Source organism: Nanorana parkeri, unplaced genomic scaffold (genome assembly GCF_000935625.1).
Source record: "Nanorana parkeri isolate BGI_ZX_2015 unplaced genomic scaffold, ASM93562v1 scaffold715, whole genome shotgun sequence".
NCBI classification, from domain to species: Eukaryota; Metazoa; Chordata; class Amphibia; order Anura; family Dicroglossidae; genus Nanorana; species Nanorana parkeri.
The window spans coordinates 357,781-382,190 of record NW_017306983.1 but is presented as its reverse complement, the minus strand read 5'-3'; the positions used below and the strand labels follow the sequence as shown (position 1 = coordinate 382,190).

The window sequence follows — 24,410 nt, the reverse complement described above, 5'->3', positions numbered from 1 at the left end:
CCTCCATATATTCCAATATACCCTGTTCATTGGGAGTTTAAATAGGGTTCTTGGCAGGTAGTTTTGACTGCCAAACACCCCCTCAAATGCCCGATCTGATAGGACTTATTGATTCAAATGGTGCACTACAAAAGTAAGCATTTGACAGGCAATGCTGTGCAGTGTAGTGACCTAAAGGTTTCATGCAGTTTTCAGGCCTTGGGTGTCTATTAATTTGAATTGCTTCTGCCAGCAGGACAATTTTAAGGTAGAAGGAACCTCAACAACTAAGGTATCTGATACTCTTCTGTGAACAGAGCCCCAAGGACAGGGGAAATAAGAAGCCAGTTCATACGTTGCACTTTTTGATTTTCTTTCTTGCCGGTACAATGATGTACATACTACGTATTAAATGAATTGCACTATGTAACTGACTATACAATGCAGAAAGTAATATTAAGTGGCCTAAATCTCTGGCAGCATGTGTGAGTGGGACGTACGTGTAGCTATAGCTCTATAGTGGTAACCATACATAGCTAGTAAATCTTTTCTTTTATACACTGGAACCAATGTACCATTTTAAATAAAAGCTACCTACCCCCAATCAGCCTCTGTCTTCGGATCTCACTCCAGTTTTTATTGTAAGATCATTGATAACAAAATCTAAGGACTTTTATCAGCAGGCAGAGCCTATTCAGCAATATAAAAGAAGGGGCCTGTTTATAAAGCCTGAACGAATCCCAGTAATATTATTCTGCTTGGATTTATCCAGTTCTACCATACATTTACCAATAACCACTTGTAATACACTGAAAGTGTTGATAGTGATCGTTAACCATTAGAAGTGACTGTGTCTCCTCCGCTGATCAATTGCCACTAACAGGATTTGCCTATATCAGAATCTGTGTATGCTGTATTATTATTATACAGGATTTATATAGAGCCAACAGTTTGTGCAGCGCTTTACAATATAAGGAAGACATTACAGTTACAATACAATTCAAGACAAGGTGGTAAGGAGGGCCCTGCCCCTGAGGGCTTACAGTCTAAAAGTAAGATGCAAGTAGGAGTTTATAAATAAAGTAAACAACATAAAACATATAATTGTTTGGAGTCACTTGCCCTGAGAATATACAAATCCATATGTGTATGAAAGAATAAATGTATTCCCATCCAAGTAAATGATGCAACAGTGCCCATATTTATATTGGAAGACTTCAAGCCCAACTCCAGGGATTTTTTTTAATTGATTTCAATAAGCCCCAGGGTAAGGTACAAAAAAAAAAGTTAGATCTGCAATACTTACCTTCAATCCAAAGCTGCCCTTGCAATATTTTGTTTTTCACCCCAAGATGTCATCAGACTAATGAGTTGAGGGACGCCCAACGTCATTCAACCCTGAAGACTAAGGACATGCTATAAATAAAGGGTATCATGGCCCTAACCACAAAGGGGCATCGCTACAGCACCCTTCATATATAGTATTTTGAAGCAGTGAGTGACGCTGACATTGGCATCAGCAGAGTACCAGCCCAACAAGAAGACAACCCAGATTGTCATGTGAGCAGCCTGAAGAAATCTAAAAGAAGAAAAAAAGAAAGTCAAACATACATTTTGACGAAATTCATTGGATTTGATTGTGAAGACAAAATACCGCACGTTTTTCTTGGGCTTCACAGTTTTATTATCAAGGGACATATTTGTCAACCAGGGAATCTGACATTCACCAAATATTCACTGCATGTGAGTCTTCCAGGTGCATGTGTTTTAAAGTGACACATTATAGTCAAGGTATTGGAATGTGTTTTAAATAAAAATGTATCTTTATTTGTGTATCGCTAGGGTTCTAATACTCACCAGCCCGGTGCCAGATGTCTTTGTCATGCAGAATACAATATGAAAGCTGGATCTAGACTTAGTGGTACCTCCATTTTATTTAGGGTACTTGAATTATTTTTAAGATTAAACTCCTGAGTTTAGTGTCACTTTAAATGACTATAAAAGTCAAGTTCAGCTCCATCTCTCAAGGCTTCATATTGGATATTGAAGCTTCCAATTACATCAAAAAGCCAATACAGAGGTGACTAAGCCAAGGCAAACTTTTACAGGAAGACTTAAGTTGCCTATATAGTATATCTGTGTCTGATCATCATTTTGACATGCAATTTTAATTGAAGGTAGACTATTCTTATGTATATTTTATCATATGTTCAGTCTGAATTGCCCAGGTGTGAGACAGGTTTCAGTTTAAGGATATACAGATTAGGGTTGTGTGACAGCAATTGTCAGCAGCAATGAATCATCATCTGTTCTATATCGGGCTGTTCTTGTAAGAAACTGGAGTCTGGTAACTGTAGGCTGCAGGTAAAGCTCACATCAGAGTGTAACCATGCATCAATTAGTGTTATGTCAGTAACCAGGCAAGATTCTTTTTACTTAATGACAGTAACTCTACACAGCCACTGTAAGTGATGCTGTCAGACTGGATGAGGTTTCGATAGCTGTGTGCTTCAGGTGTAATTATTCTTTCCACCATCACTCTCAAATACATGCACACAGGAGAGAAGATTGCTCTATGCTCCTATGATATGAATTCGGAGGCTGGCAGGTAAGAGGTGCTTACTTGGATGGCTGTTGGTGTTGTATTGGAACCATCATCTGGATGCCACCAATGAGCTCAATGGGCTAGTATATAACAATGACAATATAGAGCAGGGCTGGGCAAATCCTAGGAGCTAGGTAACTAATGCTCCTTACAAATTGCTGCTGGCACCCAATTATTCGGATTTCTAGTTGTAGTTAATGGAGCTGACTCCTGACTTCCATATTAATATGTCCACTGCTGTTTTGGAACATCAGTGTGGTGAGCAGACTATACTAAAGGCAAGCAATATGCAAATATAAATGAAAAGACCAGTTACCTTATGTACACTAGAATTCAGATTTGTAAGTGTCGGCCATCTGTTGCTTTCCCATCAGTTTTTAGAAAATTAAATATTCCTGCTGGAATAAAGTGCATCAATTTGCTATCTATTTATTTAAAGAAGGACTCCAGCTCATTTTTGTCTAGGTAAAAAAAAAACAACACAATTATACTCATCCAAAGCTCCAAGCTGGCCAACTGTCAGAGTGCTCCCTCCAGCCCAGAGGTGTAACTAGAAACCTCAGGGCTCGGGTGCAAGAACCGATGATGGGGCCCCCATCCCACCTCCATCACCTCCATCAAAAAAGCATGATTTTTTAATACTTTTTTTTTTCTTTTCTTTCCAATAAATGTTGTAAATGGATGCCATCGCTGGCAGAACTACCAGGGTTACATTTGACTATTTAGGAATCCTGTGAAAATTACTTAACCCTCCCCTAAAACATACCACTCCAAGCTCACTCCTGTGATGACTACAATCTCACGTTTAGTTTACTAATTTGTATTGAGATTGTAGTCCATCACTGGAGTGAGCTTGGAGCAGTGACTACTTTATAACACATACAGGGACCATGGGGAACAAAAGTAGCCACCCTCCAGAAGGAAGGACAGTGTCGGCACCAATTAAAAGATGGTTTGAGGATCTACAGCCGAGTGATACACAAATAAGATACAGCATTGGTAATAGTTAAAGGTACTTGAATGTATTTTTAATATTTAACTCCTGAGTTTAGTGTCACTTTAATGGTAAAGAGATTAAACACTTTACATGGGATTTTGTTCTAGTCAGTTGTATATGATCAGTGTGACTTTCTAGAGATACTTTGGTGTAATTGGTAACTGTTCTGGTTACATATTGCGGTTGATTTACTAAAGGAGCAATGCATGTTCACTTTACAAAGTACATGTTCACTTGGCTTAGTGAATGATGTAAAGCTGTGTGAAAATTCGGTTTAAAAAGAATACGAGATTATATACAAGGAAAATGTAACCTTTTTATTTTATTGGATAATTAAAGTGAACATAGCATTTCATTCACTAAAATAATTGATCAATCCCTCCTGTAAAGTGAACATGCTTTTTTCCTTTAGTAAATCAACCCCATACCCTGAAACTGGTTATATAGTTGCTTTATACCACTTGTATATGTAGTTCTGGTACATGGAGCTCTCCTTGTAGGAACATGGTTCAAAGTAAAGCCCAATTGCAGGAGAAACCTTGTGACAAGTATGTCACTGGATCACCACTTAATAAGAACCGCCTTGACATTTGATCCTCCGACAAGATTTGAGCAATTCTATATACGAAACCCCACAGCTCGTAGACTAACATTCTTTTTATACTAACTGAGTAATTTAACTTCAGGATGTAACTCAAGTTCATATTTTTAAAATGGTTTAGCCACTTCCATGACAAAGGAGGAACAGGAGGTCAGGAGGTTATTTGGGAAACCACAGCTAAATGTGCAGAACATATAAAGATCCTAAATCAGCCTATAAAGTATTAACATGTGGGTATTTAGAGTACCTACATGAATAGCCCATTCCATCCCTTCATATCTTAAAACATGCTTTCTGGGATGTTCATCTGATGCTAATATGCTTCACATGGAGAAGTGTAATAAAAAAAAAAAAAATTAGCACCAGGCCTGCTTGTACATGAGTTCTTTGCGAATGGAAGCAAAAAAATTTTCTATTGCATATTTTTGTTCTGGGTCGGATATAATATCTGCAGAATACCACGTTAAGGGCACTAGACGGAGCGGAGGAGCATAGAAAATACGTACTTTTTTCTTATGTGTCTAAGCAAGGTGGCACGGTCCTGGAAAGAAGAGAAAATGAAGGCATTGTTAGGGAATAGCTGTGATTTCTTAGATGGGTAATTAATAGCTTTATGTGTTACACTTACACATTACTTAGCATACATGCATAACAGATTGGAGGCTTGGTACACTTTAGTTTACAACTACTGCTGTTTGTAATGCTTCTAACCTACTGTGTAATTTGTATTGCAGATCTTCCTCTGACGTGAGCCTTGCTGATAATTCCAGGTGGCCTCTGGGCAGGTCCTATATGTCATCATATGAAGTAAGTCGTTATGTGGTTAAGTGCCAGAAGGAAAGAGACGATGCCCTGCGTAGAGAGGAGTCAGCCAGGGACAAATTGAAGCATCTTGAAGTCTCCTCTCGAAGCCAGATCCAAGAACTGAAAACCAAAATAAAAGATCTGACTGCTGAGAACAAAAGTCTTCACCGGACTGTAAAGAAACTGAGAACAGAGGTGGGTCTAGAGGGAAATCCCAAATTCAAAGGCAAGATGACAAAGGATATCATCAAGGAGATGCACGAACTGGAGGATCAATGCTCCCAGCTGAAGGAGGACAACCAACTGCTTTCTGTTCAGCTACGGGAAATAGTCCCAGCCATTGCTCAGAACCAAAAGCAGAAAGCAGAGCTGCAGACCCAGCTACAGGACACTAAAAACAAAATGGAAGATCTGTCAAATGAAAATACCCGTCTATCTCAACTTCTTCAAGAGAGTCGCAAAGAGAAAGAGGACATAGAGAGGGTCCACCTCAGGCTCAGAAAATCCATAGAAGATGCCAAGAAGGTTACACACCGTTCTATACAAACCACCACCTCTATCCCTGTAACTTTACAACCCGCTTACAAGAAAGTTTCCAGAGAATCATCTAGTTCACGGACATCCCAGTTTTCCATGGAAAAGAGAACCTCTTTGGAAACCAGTATCTCTCCTCCTGTTTCTGATGGCAGCACACCAAAGCCTTACTACAAAACTGTGTACAACCAGTCCTGATTGGCAATGATTTCCCGGGCTGTTCTTGTACTCCCATTTCCTTTTCCCATGCAGGGCAAATTTAAATGTTCCCTTAAACCATTACCCCTCCCTAAGCAATACATAATCCTGTGTCCTCGTTACAATGCTACTAATCCCGTTTCCTTGCTCCCATGCCCTAATCCTATTTCCTCATTCCCACACCATTCTGTTTAGAAACAAGGAGCTGTATGTGAGCTTCAAACCTTTCCCCTCCTTCATGTGATGCACTGGGGCAATCATGAGGCATCTAGCGTTATCATATGGAAGAGGGGGAGTGAGTTACATGCTTGTCTATACCCATCAGCCAATTTGCAGGTATTTCACTTTACTCCCAGAGGTTGAATAGAAGCAATGGAAGCAAGGAAAGGTGAGTACATACTGCCAGGGAGGGGAGTTAAAGAACAATTAAGCCTGCAGTATAGATCAGCTAAATACATTCCAGGTGCATCAAAACCTTATCTGTGAGTAAGCAGTAATCTCAAAGCAGAGATCCGACACACCTCCTACTGAGTCATATATATAATTCTGTAATCAGCAAAGCTCATGTTCTATACTGCTTGGAGGGCTCTGACCCAGTAGGAGATGTGTCGGACCTCTGCAAAGAGATCCGTGCTTCCCTACAGATAGGATAGGCCCCACTCTGCAGGTGGCCAGGACAAACTTTATTACTCAGGCTGTGGCTGATTTTAAAAGAAAAACTGTAAGACTTTGCACACCTTTTGTTTCGATGCATCTGGACTGTATTTCGCTGATTTAAACTGAAAGTTCACCTGGACTTTAAGTAACCCTTTTTACTTTGCTCTGCATAGGCAAACGAAGGGGTCACCTTAAATGAAGCCTGTGACAAAAGAAATATAAAGGCTGCCACTGGTTACCATCTTCAAAAATACACGTTGCCTGGCTGCTTGTGGCTTCAATAGTTTCTGATTCATTAACTCAAAACAAGAATGGAGAATACAAAATTAGAGCGACCTATCTGCAAAACTCCTTATCTGCATATCTGTTCAAGGTTCATATCACATTAAGTATTATAGCCATGGGGCAAGCAAGTATGAAAGCCAAGCAGATGCAAAATGCAAGGGATGCAAGATGCTAAAGTTATGATCATTCTTTAATGTACAATTGTACTTTAACCTTTAGCCAACCCCTTTCCCATCTAAAGTACGCTAATCCTATATGCAGCCCCCTTGCTTACCTTAGTTCTAGAGCTGCTGCCTCCACCATCTTTACAGCCTGTCCAGAATTAGTGGGCTTGAATGGAGCCATATAACGAATCTCAAATTCGTTGAGAAGACTGCCTGCAGTTATTGTTCAGCCAAGATTTCTCGGACTGGCTCCTTTAACAAAAGAGGAGTGCCGACTGGTCAGTGTATGGCTATCGTTAGTTTAGGTTTAGATAAAAGTACAACTGTCCTTTAGTAAGGAGTATGACCCAACTATGCGTGATCATTTTAGCTGAGCATGTACAGTATGCTTATGCACGTAATGAACACCTCTCTCCAGGGACAAGAGCAATCATCCAGGAAAATATATATTGTAAGTAGGGTTTTTTGATAATCGGCTGGTCCAGGTCCTATATCCAGAGGCTCCTTCATGCTGAAACACCAATGACTCGCCAATTTGACGGTAAACAGCCTTTTTGGGCAATGACCACCTTATGACTCTTGCTGGTGTAGACTCCATCAAACAACAATAAAAAAGTAAATTCTATACTCTTAACTTTGATGTTCTTAATAGATGCTTATGGCAAACGGCAGAAATGATTTATTGAGTTTACCTTTTGAAGTCTTCTGTTCCTTTCCTGTGGCTAACCTTTGATGTGATTTAACATTTTACATGATTGATGTGCTAGGTTTTCATCATCACACCCACATTCAAAGTAAAAATTAAAAAAAATGGGGTAGCATTCTTGCTACTGTAGAAAATGGAAATGGAGGTACCACTAAGTCTAGATCCAGCTTTCATATTGTATTCTGCATGACAAAGACATCTGGCACCGGTCTGGTGAGTATTAGAACCCTAAAACGGCCCTCTCCTCTAACGTCATAAATGAGCCCCTGTATTATTGGTTCAGTTGGTAATGTCGTTCTATGTGGTGAAGCAGTGGATTATGCCAGTAAATGGAATTTCTAGAAAGTTAAAAGTCCCTTTTATACTGGCCATGTAACATTTTTCTATCTTAAAGTGACACTAAACTTAGGAGTTAAATCTTAAAAATTAATTCAAGTAACTTCACTATTAACAAAAAATGTATCATTTTTGTGTATCACTCGGCTGTAGATCCTCAAATCATCTCTGAATTGGTGTTGACACTGTCCTTCCTTCTGGAGGGTGGCTACTTTTGTTCCCCATGGTCCCTGTGTGTAAAGTAGTCACCGCTCCAAGCTCGATCCCGGGATGGACTACAATCTCAATACAAATTAGTAAACTAAGCGTGAGATTGTCGTCCATCCCGGGAGTGAACTTGGAGCGGAGACTACTTTACAACACACACAGGTACCATGGGGAACAAAAGTAGCCACCCTCCAGAAGGAAGGACAGTGTCAGCACCAATTCAGAGATGATTTGAGGATCTACAGCCGAGCGATACACAAATAAGATACATTTTGTTCTTAGTTGAGGTACTTGAATGCATTTTTAAGATTTCACTCCTGAGTTTAGTGTCACTTTAACATTTCTGCACAGGTTATGAAAGAGTTACATATAATTTCTTAATCCATGGTAGATCTCTCCTGCTGATAGTGAGCAGCCTGGAGGGCAGCAGCTGCCTCGCACACTGTTTAGTCATGTTTATATATCCTTATCTGCACCGCCATGTAGAATTAAGGGGTCCGGATGAATTGGAGAGAAATAGGGGTTTGTATAAATATATATATTTTTTACAATGATCTGCGCCCCCACTACGTTTGTGTTCACCGTATTTAATAATATTCTTTTTAACAATAGCACTTGATAAAAATGTCCATGGTTATATTTCTACGTGTTTTATTTCTACACTGATATAAAATGAATAGCAAATTTATAACAGAGCTGCGGACCGTGGGGCTTTCTAGGATTCTAAAAGCCTGGGGCACCCCTAGGTACCTTGAAAATGGCTGCACATTAAATAATCCTGTCTTAGCAGGCAGGGGGAATGCCTCACCCAGCATGGAACGGACTGCACGTCACTGATGCATTCTCCTGACCACTGGACTCTGTAAGCTGGGTTGTACGATACCTACTTCTAACCACTGTACTTTGTACACTGGGCTGTACTTTACATACTCCTGACTGCTACACTCTTTATGTTAGGCTGTATAATACAAACCGCCACTGACTGCTCTCTGTACACTGGGCTGTATATAATGAATTCCTGACTGTTGTACTCTGTATGTTGTGCTTTAGGTTTCACACTCCTGACTGCTTCACCCCAACATATAGAGTGCAGTTGTCAAAAGTACTTAACACACAGCACAGAGAACAGCATTTGCCATATGTAACATATGGTTCAGCATGGAAAGTTGGAGTAATCCCCTAGCACCAATTTAACCACTCCTAAGCAAAATGTCCTCCCTCCGTCCTCTTGCTCTACCGTGAAAGCAAAACTCCACCTGGCAAAAATCATTCCCTGTAATCAAAAATAGTACTTTCTAAACCATAAATCCCCCCAGCAATAATCTGTCCTCCAAGCAGGACCCCAAACAAGCACATACTTCCCAGCAAAAATCTCACCCCCACCAAGCAAACCCACAAAAATGACCCCGCACAAGCCAAAGCTCTCTTACTCTTAAGCAAACTTCTCTCCCGCAGCAAAACCCATTCCTCATTTGAAAAATACTCACCAGACCTCAGCGGGAGAGAGGCGTCCAACATTCATTGAGGGGAAGTGACGAATCGGAGCCAAAGAGGTGCCTGAGAGAACTTCTGCTCTGCACCATTTTCTGGGGTCTCTATGGGCACTTTACCACTATACAGGTGCTCTTGCATTGCCATGGGTAACACCATGTTGTGTTACCCATGGCAATGGCAGGTATGACTACATATTGATAAAAGCAAACAGCACTATGGAGTACATCGGTGAACCAATAGGTATAATGGGGGGTTTCAAGGTGTCAATGAAACACTATGAATTTCCATTAAAACATTTTTTTTTTAAATACTACTCATTAAAATATATGCTTAGACTTAAAACCAACAATTTCATATGTCTATTTCATATGCTTTCGTATTGGCACATGTAGATCATGATACAGTTCTTGTATATACAAGTCCCTTGCAGTCATTGACTTCTTAAAATTGATTGTCTTGATTGGCTGTGGTTCAACGTGTTTTGCTGTCATGCTTCATTAGGAAGCACAAGAGAACATGAATAATTACCATATAACATATAATTTATTTATATATTCATATTGCATATTGCATATTTCATATACTAGGCAATTATCTGAGAAATCACACAGTTCATAGCATATGAAATACCCATACAGTACACATGAAAGGAGGAACCCGGCTCACCAGCGGGGACCCACCTGGGAAGGCAACCAACATACAACTATAATATTCAAATATGAGATAAGGAATACAGGGTTAAATTTAATTATCATATACACAGAAATATTATTTAATTGACACCTTAAAAGCCCCAATTATACCTATTGGTTCACTGATGTAGTAACTTTTACGGGGTGTGGTGAAAATGTGTGTTGTTATCCATGTACCCAAATATATTTATTTGAGCACCAAGGAGAAGGAGTCCCCGATGCCCAGGCCCAGTAATGCTCATGCTTAGAAATGATCAAAGATGTGGGAAAAAAGAGAGGGTGAGAGCAGGATACACCCACATCCAGACCTTCCAACTGTACAGCTTTTCCTGTATGGGAACAGTTTTAAACATTTGTTCCCAGGACATGCACTGGACTTTAAAGGTGAAGAAAGATTGTATTCTAAAAGTTGTTCCTTTTTTACCCCTTATTCATCTTTGGTTAACCCTAATTATTTCTAATTAACTCCTTCCTCCTTCAAGTGAGCATGACCCTTCTTTTCATCAGCTTTATAAAGGTCAAATCCACAAGAAAAAGATCCGTCATACTGGAAATGTTTTGCTGGTTACCAGTGTGGTTTAGTTTGTCTTTGGCGTCACTGAGCAATTTGTACTACAATCCTTTTAAAGCATGAAAATAAAAATCTATCAAGGGTGCATTTAAATGAAACTGATTGTAATATAAATCATAATTCGTCATATTGCAAAATGGTAAATGTGGATAGAACCATTGAAATAAATTGGCAGTTTGGCACAAATATGATTTAAGAATTTCAATCAAACCTATAAAAATGTAAAGTTGTTATGTGTGACCAGCTTAAGGGTTTAAAGGGAGAGATTGCTCACCAAGAACAATACGCATTGGTACATTTTTCAGGTGTTTTCTACACATAATTTTATATGGTCATGTGTGGCCAGGCTAAGTCCATAGGCCACCTCTTGATGGGAATGCACAGATAGCTCACCAGCACTCAATGGTTCAATATGCAAATAACATTTATATTATGGCAAACTGACGTCACATAAGTCAATAAGTCTTGATACAGATGAAGATCACCAGCACTCGATGAATACTTATAGATTCTTGTTTGTATTTATTTGAAGAGGTCCCTCTTCAAATGAATACAAACAAGAATTTATAAGTATTCATCAATTGCTGTCGATCTTCATCTGTATCAAGACTTAGGATTGCACGGCGCCACCCGTGATCATCGCTGTGAGCACCACCATTTACTGTATGGTCCTAAACGCTGTAAGGAGTGCAGGGGATACATCTGGACATTGACATAAGTCAATAAGCCGTTGTTTCAGACCATACAAGGTCCCTTCCCCAAGGCGACACAGTAGAAGGTCACCATGTTGCCCTGAGGAAGGGACCCTGCCTGGCCCCCCGAAACATTGGCTTATTGACTTATGTGACATAATTTTCCATAAAATCAATTTTATTAGAATATTGAACCATTGACTGCTGGTGACCTATCTATGCTTTCCTGAAGTTCTGCATGGTGCCATCCATTGTGGTCACTATGAGCCCCTTCTCCATTACCATTGGTCACAGTGCTGTATGGTGCACAGCTGGCATCTACATCAATCTCGTGGACAGAACACTCAATCATCTTTGTTGTATGGACAATGCACAGAGGTCTCCGGAAACATGACACAAATCCTGACCACACCGACACAGTTCAAGCGTGGGTCATCACATGACAATGTTCAAGGGTCATTATTGCATGTCCTTTATAATTTATATACTTCAGATGATACTCCATACGCTCAGAAAATGGTAATGTTGTAACAAAACCAATTTGCACTTTGTGTCTCTGTTACTTTTTATATACAAGTGTCCTGCTATATGTTAAGTCAGAAGTGTGCACAGACTTCCTTGTGATCAGAGTTTTAAACATTTAAAGCGGTGAGGGCAGGAGGAAAGGTAAGCATCAACGTCCTTCTACAGGTATAGTTTCAATTTAAACATTGAGTTTGGTGCTGTAAGTAAACAAATGTGCCAGAGTCCGACAAACTATCCTTGTTTCCATTTATTGGTAAAATGCACAAACAGCCGGCAGTGACATTGCCAGGACTGCTTACGCGCTTCAGCTAAAAAGTCTTGATCAGACTTAAGATTAAGGCTGCTGAGCTGAAACATTTCAGTGGTTCTGGCAATGTCACTGTTTGTGGCTATTTGTGGATTTTACCAATAAATAGAAACAAGGAACTTTTGTCGGACTCCAGCACATGTGCTTACTTACCTGATCTGGATTGAAGTAGTATTGGCAGCGAGGTAGAGCCCTTTCTGTGCCTTTTATTTTTTTTTTTTAATCCAAGCATTTTTATTGGTGAGTGAACAAAACAAGTAACACGAGTAATAAGTATCATGCGATACAGAATGATAATGCACAATGAGCACATAAAGCGGACTCACGTGAGGGAGTTCCACAATCTTCGTGTATAGGGTAAAACATGTATAACATAAAAACAAATGGTTATGGAACATCCCAGATAGGGTTAGTGTGAGTAGATGGTAGTCATCCCCCATGGTAACAATCACTACAATACACATTGCCCCAGACATTGCAGTACACTAGTTAGTGGCAAACCGGTCAAGTAGAACATAATGACAAGGAAAGCAGGAAGGCATAGAGAAATTCTGGATAATAGGGGAGAAAGCATGGGTCCAGAAACAGGGCAGGAAGGAAGAAACCTGCAAATGGATCAAGATACAGGAGAAGGGCAGAAAGGTCAGCCAGAAAGAGAAGAGCCCGGGACCTCAGGGCCCCCCATGCGCCAGTCCCAGGCCTCAGATGGAACAGGAGGATTCCACCTCAGGTGTAGGTTCAGCCAATCGATCCTGAGGGGGCCTTGGGGACCATCGGGGTGAGATAGTCCTCAGATTCCCTGAGGAAGAGCCAAGGCCTCCAGGTGTCGAGGAATAGGTCCTCCGTGTTGTGCAGTGTAGAAGTCAGATCCTCTATACGGCATATATAGATCCAGAACTGAGCGATCACATACTGCTGAACGATCAGCTCACAGATTCCCCCTTCCCCTCTCTGTTCCCCCAGCGCTCATTGGAGGGACAAGGGAGGGGGTGGGCACAGTTGGCTCTGACTCTAGAGAGGCAGAGCCAGCTGTCAATTACGCAGCCGGGTGGATACCAACAATATTGTTGGGCTCTGCGCTGTCAGCCTATAGCGGGCTAAAGAGAACTGCATCCAAAAGGATGTTTTTTAGCAGGCCCAATGAAACAAATGGTAAACGCAGCTCAGTAGTTTGCACTTCTGTTTTGCAACACCGGGAATTTCAGTTCAAATACCAGCCAAGACAACATCTGCATGGAGTTTGCATGTTAATTGGCTCCTGTCTAAAATTGTCTATAGTATGTATGCGTGATAGGGACTTTAGATTGTAAGCTCCTTGAGGGCAGGGACTGATGTGTGCTTAATGTAAAGTGCTGCATATATTGTTGGCTCTATAGAAATGCTTACAATAGATAATAAACACAGAAAACACCTTTAATGAATTTTCTGGGCATTTTAATACATTTTCACAACATAAAATCTAATTTCTGGATGTCTTCCCCTCACTATACAGAACCCTTATAAAGTGCATGTGTTAATAAAGTGCAATGTGGACACTTCTACATATGCAAAGCTGACACTGCTGCATATGGATGGGTTTCAGTGGTTACACAGCCTCTAGGACAGGGGTGGGCCGTGGACCTCCAGCTGTTGTTGAACTACAAGTCCCATGAGGCATTGCAAGATCAGCAGTTACAGGCATGCCTCCCAGGGTCAGAGACATGTTGGAGTTTGTAGTTAAAGCACAGCTGGGTTTGCCCATCCCTGTTCTAGAAGTCCAGACTCCAGCTGTGCACACAGGCAATTTTATTCTGGTGAGGAACTACAAGTACCGGCATGCCCTGCCCAGCCCAGCTCAGCCACATCCGGTGTTTTTTCCCCGCCTCGTACTTCCTGCTGTCAAACTACATCCCAATCAGGCAGCAAATAGGGAAGCCCAAAACTGAACAGGCACTGCCCAGGGCAGCTTCGTGTAGGCCGATTCCAGACAGGCAGCGCAGAGGGCAGCCCCGTGAGGGTCCTTGGCCTGCCATGCCGCGCTGAGTGTTTGAATGCTGGAAGCGGCATCGACATGACAGAGATCGCTGAGAGACAGGTGAGAGCGGCTCGGCCCGGCCAGGCGGTGACGGGGAGAGGCGGCCGCGCCCTGGGGGCTCTTATATCTGGGGAAGGGGCAGATCACGTCACTCACCTCCGACGATACCGGAGCTGGGACTTGTAGTTCTACGGAAAGGGAGGCGGAGCAAAATCCTTCCCCTGGAGTGTCTTCTTCCTGTTCCCAAGTCGGGTACTGGCATTTGGGGATTTGCCCCTGTTATTTATTTAATGACTCCTTTGCCGCCAGACCATTCATTTTACACACAACATTTCCAGAAGATAAATGAGATAAATGTTCATTTACCATATTCTATGTATGTTATTTACCTATAAAAGCTTCCTTGGTTTAGATATCCCAAATCCTGAGGCTGCTGCTGGGTGCCGCCATCTTGGATATGATGTCAGCTGCCCCAAGCTGCTTAAGTGACACTTTGTATCGGGTAGACAACCTGGGAACCCCAGCTGTGGAACTACAAGTCCCACGAAGCCTTGCAAGACTGACAGCCACAGACATGACTCCCAGAGACGTAATGGTATTTGTAGGTTCACCACAGCTGGAGTGCCGAGCTTGTCAGTCCCGGCTGTATAGTATTTCGGTCCCTTAGCATCTACATTAAAAGAACAATGAGGGGAGTGATTTTCACTCAACCTCATAGTTTGAGCCGACGTGTGACAATGAAACTGTCACAAGTGGGCTCAATAGATGGGGAAGTAAGTGAACACATACCGTCGCTCGCTCACTTCTCGATCATCTCCTTGCAGAGAGATGTGACTGTCGCTCACGGCTCCCTGCAGGGATCCCCCACCACGCTCCGATCCTTCAGCGCTGACTGGAGGAACAGACGGGGGAGGGGGCGGGTACAGCTAGCTCTGCCTCTAGATAGGCAGAGCCAGCTGTTACTCACGCAACTGGGTGGATCGCGACAGTAATGTCGGGATCCGTCCCGGCTGCCTGCGGCGGTCTCAGTATACCGTGAGCTGTAGCTCATGTCATACTGAGCTTTGGGTCACTGGAGGACGCTAGTATATGTCCTCACGTGACCCTTAAGAGAACTATGGGGAAAAACACTTACCCCATAGTTCTCCTTTTAAAGGCTATGTAGAGAGGGGAGGAAGAGCTGGGCCAGCACTGGCAGTAATTAGACAATCCCAGATGAGGAGAGAGCTATGCCATGCAAGGGAGGAGATGTGCTAGAATACTAATAGAGGCTGATAATGATGCTGCAGGAGGCAGAGCATTGCACCTGCAGTCCACTGATTGCAATTTTAATGCTTTACTGACTCCCGTGCAAAAAACTAATAAATGCATATTTTTTTTTTCTTTATCAGAGCATTTATTATTTTTCTGGAATTATCCTTTACAGCAGACCTATGCCTTGTCCACGAAGCAGCAAGTGTAGTTTCCTCCCAACCGCACTCGCTCCTCTTCTCCACCGCTTCAACCAGCCTCTGGGGATGAGGAGAGGAAGCTCTGTACAAATCTGAGCTGATCCAGCCTGGCTTTGCGTTAAAGTTTGCTCCCTGCGTAGGATCATTGAACTCACCTCTATCCTGTTCAGAACTTGTCATGTAAATAATCTCTTTGCTGTATTTGTAGAGTTTGTGTTACATTGTGTTCTAATGATCTTCTTCTCGTTGTAGGTGTTAAAATGGAGAGTGGCGACCAGTTTTGCCTGGTCAGTCATATTGCTACCTCTGAGCTGTGTGGCCTTCATAGCTGTCAGCAGGCTCAACATCCTTCACCCTATACAGTGGCTTACAGGTGAGAGTTCTGAGGGTAGAATGTTATACTTGCTGTTTATCAGATGGGGAAAGATAGATGATGGGGTGTAATCCCCGCTCTGTCTGCTACCTATAGCACCCTGCCTATTTTCATGGTCCCTCTGCAGTCTGCTCAGTGGGTTGTAATCCCCGCTCTGTCTGCTACCTATAGCACGGTGCCTGTTTTCATGGTCCCTGTGTAATCCCCTCTCTGTCTGCTACCTATAGCACCTTGTCTGTTTTCATGGTCCCTCTGCAGTCTGCTCAGTGGGTTGTAATCCCTGCTCTGTCTGCTACCTATAGCACGGTGCCTGTTTTCATGGTCCCTCTGCAGTCTGCTCAGTGGGTTGTAATCCCCGCTCTGTCTGCTACCTATAGCACGGTGCCTGTTTTCATGGTCCCTCTGCAGTCTGCTCAGTGGGGTGTAATCCCCGCTCTGTCTGCTACCTATAGCACGGTGCCTGTTTTCATGGTCCCTGTGTAATCCCCTCTCTGTCTGCTACCTATAGCACGGTGCCTGTTTTAATGGTACTTGTGTAATCCCCGCTCTGTCTGCTACCTATAGCACCTTGCCTGTTTTCATGGTCCCTGTGTAATCCCCTCACTGTCTGCTACCTATAGCACGGTGCCTGTTTTCATGGTCCCTGTGTAATCCCCTCACTGTCTGCTACCTATAGCACGGTGCCTGTTTTCATGGTCCCTGTGTAATCCCCTCACTGTCTGCTACCTATAGCACGGTGCCTGTTTTCATGGTCCCTGTGTAATCCCCTCACTGTCTGCTACCTATAGCACGGTGCCTGTTTTCATGGTCCCTGTGTAATCCCCTCACTGTCTGCTACCTATAGCACGGTGCCTGTTTTCATGGTCCCTGTGTAATCCCCTCACTGTCTGCTACCTATAGCACGGTGCCTGTTTTCATGGTCCCTGTGTAATCCCCTCACTGTCTGCTACCTATAGCACGGTGCCTGTTTTCATGGTCCCTGTGTAATCCCCTCTCTGTCTGCTGCCTATAGCACTGTGCCTGTTTTCATGGTCCCTCTGCAGTCTGCTCAGTGGGGTGTAATCCCCGCTCTGTCTGCTTCCTATAGCACCTTGCCTGTTTTCATGGTCCTTGTGTAATCTGAACAAACATAGGAAATGGACGTTCAACCCCCTTTTTGGGGAGGCAATGTGTAACTCCAGAATGGCCAGTGGGTTTTGGGGACTAAGCGGTCCCCTTTTGTATGGTCTTATGGTGAAGAAAGTTCTTTGACAAACACTGCACTAGGGTAGGATGCTTTATGGGAACTTCTAAGCATCCATGTCCTTGCTTAGTCAGGTAGCTGGTCAGACCGCCTAGGTCAGGGTTAGCCAAACTCCAGCTGTCGAGGAACTACAAATCCCATGAGGCATTGCAAGATTCTCACAGACATGACTCCTGAAGAGGGATGCATCGTGGGATTTGTAGTTTCACCACAGCTGGAGGGCTGGAGTTTGGCTACCCCTGGCCTAGGTCTTTATACTTGTCCGGGGTGTTGCCAGGAGCCTCTCCTCTTCCTGTTTTATATGCAGATTGAGGTTACAGGTCCAGGCGTTGTAGTGGATGTTTGCAAGAGATTTCTCATGATGGTGGGTGTTTCAGCCTGCTGGAGAACAACAAATGCTTTGAAGGGAATCACACGTCCCTTCTTTCTTTTACCAGGTAAAGCACCTCCTATGTAGACAGTCATTGTCCACCTTCCAGGGCCAGGGTGCTTGTTCTGGTATAGACATGCCACTGTGTGATGCTAGACAGGTTCATACAGCCCCCGGACTTTGGTTTTGACAGCTTTCAAGACGGGTTAGATTTTTCGGCAGGCAAGAAGAAATGTAACGCCTTCCCTTTTGATAAAATGATTATTGAATCAGAATAATCTGTATGATTTGTCTTTTTCTGTCTTGCAGATTTACTGGGTGACGCTACCAGCAGTTCCACATTCTTTTGTCTGCTTCTGCTGTCTGTGCTGCAAGGGGTCCAATGTGCCTTCAATGTGAAGTCCTACTCAGGTGAGCTAATAAAGATTTAGAAAGGATTGGGCAGCTGCAGAAGAGCTAGATCCCAAACCAATGGCCTTTTCAGAAGGGCGCAGTTTAGGAGGACACATTTTATTAGGCTGGAACATCTCAGTTGCTGTGCTGATTAATATAATATGTGCTGACCAGGAAATGTCTATATTTTTAACTATTCCTTCAATAATTAACATGAACACTTTACTTCCTATTGCAGCAGAATCAGAACGCAACTTTATTTCTAGGGCAGATAAAAAATTGAGGGAAAATGTTTGGTTGCCCTGGGCAGCAGCTCAGTACATCTGACTTGGTCTTTTGGTCAGTGCACAGGTGTTCAATTTAGGATAGGATATAGGGTAAAGCAAATCTAGAATTGAAGTGCCACAGCGTTATACTGCATTCCAGATACAAGTTTATTCCAATGTAAAATCAAATGAAAACTATATACCCAGCCAATGCATCTTGGGGGGCTAAGCATTGAAAGATGGGAAATGGTGTATGTGGATTTGGTAGTGAAAATCAAGTTAATATTCTTAACCGATGTGTTCGTACAGAAACACATTCATCAGCTGCTGGTTGTTGTAGTCCTGGCCCTGCAGCCAGTCACCCTTTAAAATTACACACTCATTTTGTTGGGAAGGGGGAACTGTCTTATCTAAAAAGTTATGACCACTGCATGAATTTTGGTAAACCATTTCCTAATTCTGTTCTGAAGATATTAAAGCAGAACTCCAGGATGTGCAATAATGAAACCTTGCAGCAGGGCTACCCCCCTCACTGCAAGAATGAACTGCTCGTTCTGTCTAGGGGCAAAAATAAAGAAGAAATACTCACCCGATCCTTGGTCCCACCTCTCTGGTAGGCTTGTCCTCCCAGCCTCTCCTCCCTCTTGCTCTAGTGGTCTAAGGACATCATTACCTCTAAAACAGGCCTATTGGACGTGAAGATGCCGAGGGACATGCCGCAGTGGAAGCGGAGGGGAGATATGAGTGGTCACTGACAAAGGGCCGAGGATCGGGTGAGCAATTCTTCTTGTATATTTGCCCCTGGAGAAAAACAAGCACCTAACCCTTGCAGAGCATGGGTAGCCCCACTGCGAGAGTTAAGTTTTACAAATCCTGGAGATCTTCTTTAGGCCGTGTCAACACCATTCTTCTAATCTTTGTAAAGGCTGGGACTGGACATTTGTTACGTATAGCAAAGGCTGGGACTGGACATTGGAAATATATAGCATAGGCTGGGACTGGACATTTGTTACGTATAGAACAGGCTGGGACTGGACATTTGTTACGTATAGAACAGGCTGGGACTGGACATTGGAAATATATAGCAAAAGCTGGTTCTTGACATTTGCTGATCAATATACACAAATCTCATTCATTCAAATGGCTCCTGTCCTCTTTACAGTGGTGCCTACAATCCCTGGCTCCCGCCTCTCCCTGATCGGACAGATCCTGCTTCCACAACGAGTAATTCACTCATTTGTTCATTCCCTTATGGGAGTTTTGGTGTTTTGGTGCTGTACCGTCCTCAGCCGAGGTCCATACCATAGTCTGGCGGTTCCCTGTTGTAGTCCTGGCCCTGCAGCCAGTCACCCTTTAAAATTACACACTCATTTTGTTGGGAAGGGGGAACTGTCTTATCTAAAAAGTTATGACCACTGCATGAATTTTGGTAAACCATTTCCTAATTCTGTTCTGAAGATATTAAAGCAGAACTCCAGGATGTGCAATAATGAAACCTTGCAGCAGGGCTACCCCCCTCACTGCAAGAATGAACTGCTCGTTCTGTCTAGGGGCAAAAATAAAGAAGAAATACTCACCCGATCCTTGGTCCCACCTCTCTGGTAGGCTTGTCCTCCCAGCCTCTCCTCCCTCTTGCTCTAGTGGTCTAAGGACATCATTACCTCTAAAACAGGCCTATTGGACGTGAAGATGCCGAGGGACATGCCGCAGTGGAAGCGGAGGGGAGATATGAGTGGTCACTGACAAAGGGCCGAGGATCGGGTGAGCAATTCTTCTTGTATATTTGCCCCTGGAGAAAAACAAGCACCTAACCCTTGCAGAGCATGGGTAGCCCCACTGCGAGAGTTAAGTTTTACAAATCCTGGAGATCTTCTTTAGGCCGTGTCAACACCATTCTTCTAATCTTTGTAAAGGCTGGGACTGGACATTTGTTACGTATAGCAAAGGCTGGGACTGGACATTGGAAATATATAGCATAGGCTGGGACTGGACATTTGTTACGTATAGAACAGGCTGGGACTGGACATTTGTTACGTATAGAACAGGCTGGGACTGGACATTGGAAATATATAGCAAAAGCTGGTTCTTGACATTTGCTGATCAATATACACAAATCTCATTCATTCAAATGGCTCCTGTCCTCTTTACAGTGGTGCCTACAATCCCTGGCTCCCGCCTCTCCCTGATCGGACAGATCCTGCTTCCACAACGAGTAATTCACTCATTTGTTCATTCCCTTATGGGAGTTTTGGTGTTTTGGTGCTGTACCGTCCTCAGCCGAGGTCCATACCATAGTCTGGCGGTTCCCTGCAATGCCCATCCCAGGTGAGTACGTCTAGAACCAATCCCTGTAATGCACATAGTGAGGTGTGCCAGGATATGGTTTGTACTTATCATCTTTTCACTGATCTATTGTGTTTCTATGCTTTTCAATTAAGTGATAAAGGTGAAGTACCAAAGATGTGTCTGAATGAGCGTTACCTCTTCCTGCTGCTTACTGGAGCTTTCCTGGGTTATACTTACAGCTTGCTGTATTTCATCCACAACATGAACTACCTGTCTTTCCCTGTCATGCAGGTGAGTACAAGCAGCATATTTGTTAATGGGTTGCTACTATATTTATAAGCAGATGAAGGGAGATTGATTCACCTACTGGCTTCTCATTATTGGTGAGCTCTCGGCTGTAAATCTGGCACCCCCAGTAATTAAGGTGCTCCGGAACTAAACTATGGGCAGCCCATAAAGCCTATCCAGCTCTCCAGTGCAGGCATAGTGCTATGCTCTGCCAGCTCACAGGGAACCCTTGTAAATGGAGGCAGCAAGCTGGGCTGCTAAACTTACATGGTCTTCTTTCCAATTATTGGCAGTGGAGGTGCTTTAGAAATGGCTTTTGTATCATAATTTCTGTCCCACTTTCTTTTTTTGTCTTTGTCTATACCCTAGATTTTCCTTTTGTAGTATTAGACGCAGTAACATGTCTGGTTTTACTTGTATAATTGGTTGTATGTTTATTTCTCTCCTTTTTGAAGCAATTTAAATATCTTCAGTTCCGGAGGTTCCTGCCTTTACTTCTGCATTACAGCTGTGTCCAGTCCTTGTACATGGTTCGGAATTTTACTGCTGTCTACTTTTTCCTGGGTATGTCTATTGCCTGTTAGCCTGGTTTGATGTGGGTGCCCAAGCCAAAGTGATGTTCTAGGTAGAGATGGTTATGTGTTTTGGAGAGTGGGGTTAACGCTGAACTCCAGCCAAACCGCTAAATACACCAATAAACTACATGTGTTGGAGCTTTCATACCTACCAAAGGATTTGTATTCCTGTCCATCCAGTCCTGAGATTTACACAACCCCATCACACTGCAAAACCCTATATGGCTGGGCAGAGGACCCAAGTTTTTTTTTCCCTCTTCTACTTAAAGGTTTTGTCCCCAGACTAGCATTGACAGTGAATGGAGAAGCTGCAGAGTGATGAGCTTATCTCTCTGTCACTGTGCTGATTTGCGCTCTCCCAGTCTGAGCTCTGCTGTGCAGAGACTGGAAGAGGCTGACACCTAGTCAAATTCAGGTACTTGTACTGCTTGCATTTAAAGTGAAACTAAACTCGGGAGTTACATCTTAAAAATGCATTCAAGTACCTTAACTATTAACACAATCGTATCTGAATTGGTGCTGACACTGTCCTTCCTTCTGGAGGGTGGCTACTTTTCTTCCCCATGGTCCCTGTGTGTGTTGTAAAGTAGTCACCGCTCCAAGTTCACTCACGTGATGGACTACAATCTCATGTTTAGTTTACTAATTTGTATTGAGATTGTAGTCCATCACGGGAGCAAGCTTGGATCGGTGACTACTTTACAACACACACAGGGACCATGGGGAACAAAAGTAACCCCCCTCCAGAAGGAAGGACAGTGTCAGCCCGATCTACAGCCGAGTGATACACAAATAAGATATATTTTTCTTTTTTATTTAAGATTTAAAGGCGAACTATGGGGTTAAGGCTTTTCCCTTAGTTCTCCTTAGGGTAACGGGAGGGAACAAACTAGCGTCCTCCCGTCACCCTAAGCTCAGTATACCGCGAGCTAAGGCTCACGGTATACTGAGACGCCGCAGCGGATCCCGACAATTATGTCTGGATCGAGCCAGCTGTACCCGCCCCCTTCCCGTTTGATCCGCCAGTCAGCGCTGGCGGGGAGGGGGGAATCCAGCCCCTCCCCTGTCACGGCAGAGAGCCGTGACAGGATCGAGAGGTGAGCGAACGCCGGTATGTGTTCGCTCACCTCCCGATCTACTAAGCCGACCTGTGACAGTCTCATTGTCACAGGTCGGCTAGAACTAATGAGGTGAAACTATGAGTGAAAAGCACTTACCACATAGTTCTCCTTTTAACGCTTGAGCTTAGTGTCACTTTAATACATCATAAAAAGTATTTTTAAATGAATATAGAGCTGCATTCATTTGTGTTTTTTCTTTGTCTCAAGTTCAACATTGAGTGTAAAACTGATGACTCTGGGTCAGTTTTTTTCTTTTAAAAAGGAAACAATGATCCAACTGTTTGATGAAAATAATATACTAATACTTTTTTTTTTTTTTTTAGTCATTAAAAAATCAATCTCTCCCTTAACCTCATCTGTACAAAAGGGGATCTGTCATGACAGTGCTAACATGATCTTTTCTGTCTGATTTATATTACAAGTGTGGTTGTAAACAAGTGATTTTTGTTTTACCGCATGTACTGCATGGAGACTTGTGATGAGGTGTCCTCATTCACACTGCTGCGCATATACGCGCGTACTGCACCATATGCACCATATGCACCATATGCACCATATGCACCATATGCACCATATGCACCATATGCACCATATGCAAATAAATGGCTCCATACACATAGCTGCGTATTCAGCCGTTTATTTCCGTAGCGTATATATGCGCAAAAACAGAATGGAGCCGAGATGCGTCCAGGCAGCATATTTCACGCGCGTATGTGCGTACAGTTCATTAAGATTTCCATTAGGAATTATGCATTCTGGGAATGCAAATAGTGCACGCATATACGCTCGTATATACGCGCATAGACGCTCGTGTATATATACGCAATATACAATTTTGCTTGCGTTGTGTGTGAATGAGGCCTTAATATAATTGATATCTTGTGTAATATAGACAAAAGAACTCTGTATAAAATGCTGTTAGTAAGTTACTAACTCATCATAGTACATATGTACACATAGATTTGGGTAAATTTGATTTAACATAAGTATCTCCCGGCTATTATTTTTAGGTTCTATTCCACGGGCATGGTTTCAAGGCATCCTGAACTTGTATCTGGATCAGTGAGTATTTCTGGACTTGCTTTGAAAACCTCTTGGGTTTATTATTTGAATTGTGAATTGCTCATAAGGCTTGTGCTTCTGTTTTTCTTCTTTAAACAGACAGTTACCACCACTTGATTCTCTGCTTGGGCTCCTGGATTTCTCGTTATTTTACCAGATCTGGTTGTGTGGTACTTTCCTGCTGGTCACCTGGCACATTGTCTGGTTACTATTCCAGATCCACACAACAGAGGTAAGTGCCAGGACTGTCATCATGTTTCATTGGGTAGTTAGTAGAGATGCAGTATGCGCTAGCACTGTTTGTTCATATGGAGGCAATCACTTGAGCATAATTTCCCCAGTCATCTTCCAGGACAGGGGCATAATTTTTTATTGTGCTGACATATTCCACTGCACCTTGCATCCATAGTCTTTTTATCCTTGTACATGAAGAAACTTACTGCCTATGCTGCAGTCATAAGGCCAATGTGCTAACTAAAGCCAACTGATCGAGAGGTGAGCGAACGCCGGTATGTGTTCGCTCACCTCCCGATCTACTAAGCCGACCTGTGACAGTCTCATTGTCACAGGTCGGCTAGAACTAATGAGGGGAAACTATGAGTGAAAAGCACTTA

General features: G+C 42.9%; 2 protein-coding genes across 2 annotated transcripts in view; one reads left to right on the top strand and one right to left on the bottom strand.

Annotated features, from left to right (window-relative positions):
* DIO1 (deiodinase, iodothyronine type I) overlaps nucleotides 1-7,536 on the bottom strand; it is a 33,673-nt gene extending 26,137 nt beyond the window's left edge. The window contains exon 1 of the mRNA XM_018564016.1: nucleotides 7,517-7,536. The gene's annotated coding sequence lies outside the window, so the exon portion shown is untranslated. The remainder of the gene's footprint in view (nucleotides 1-7,516) is intronic.
* Nucleotides 7,537-14,251: 6,715 nt separating this feature from the next.
* Nucleotides 14,252-24,410, top strand: part of NDC1 (NDC1 transmembrane nucleoporin) — a 23,769-nt gene continuing 13,610 nt past the window's right edge. The window contains exons 1-8 of the mRNA XM_018563983.1: nucleotides 14,252-14,428; nucleotides 16,072-16,192; nucleotides 18,115-18,216; nucleotides 20,615-20,789; nucleotides 20,903-21,041; nucleotides 21,494-21,602; nucleotides 23,745-23,796; nucleotides 23,896-24,028. Of these exons, the coding sequence (XP_018419485.1) occupies nucleotides 14,405-14,428; nucleotides 16,072-16,192; nucleotides 18,115-18,216; nucleotides 20,615-20,789; nucleotides 20,903-21,041; nucleotides 21,494-21,602; nucleotides 23,745-23,796; nucleotides 23,896-24,028 (855 nt within the window). The 5' untranslated portion in view covers nucleotides 14,252-14,404. The remainder of the gene's footprint in view (nucleotides 14,429-16,071; nucleotides 16,193-18,114; nucleotides 18,217-20,614; nucleotides 20,790-20,902; nucleotides 21,042-21,493; nucleotides 21,603-23,744; nucleotides 23,797-23,895; nucleotides 24,029-24,410) is intronic.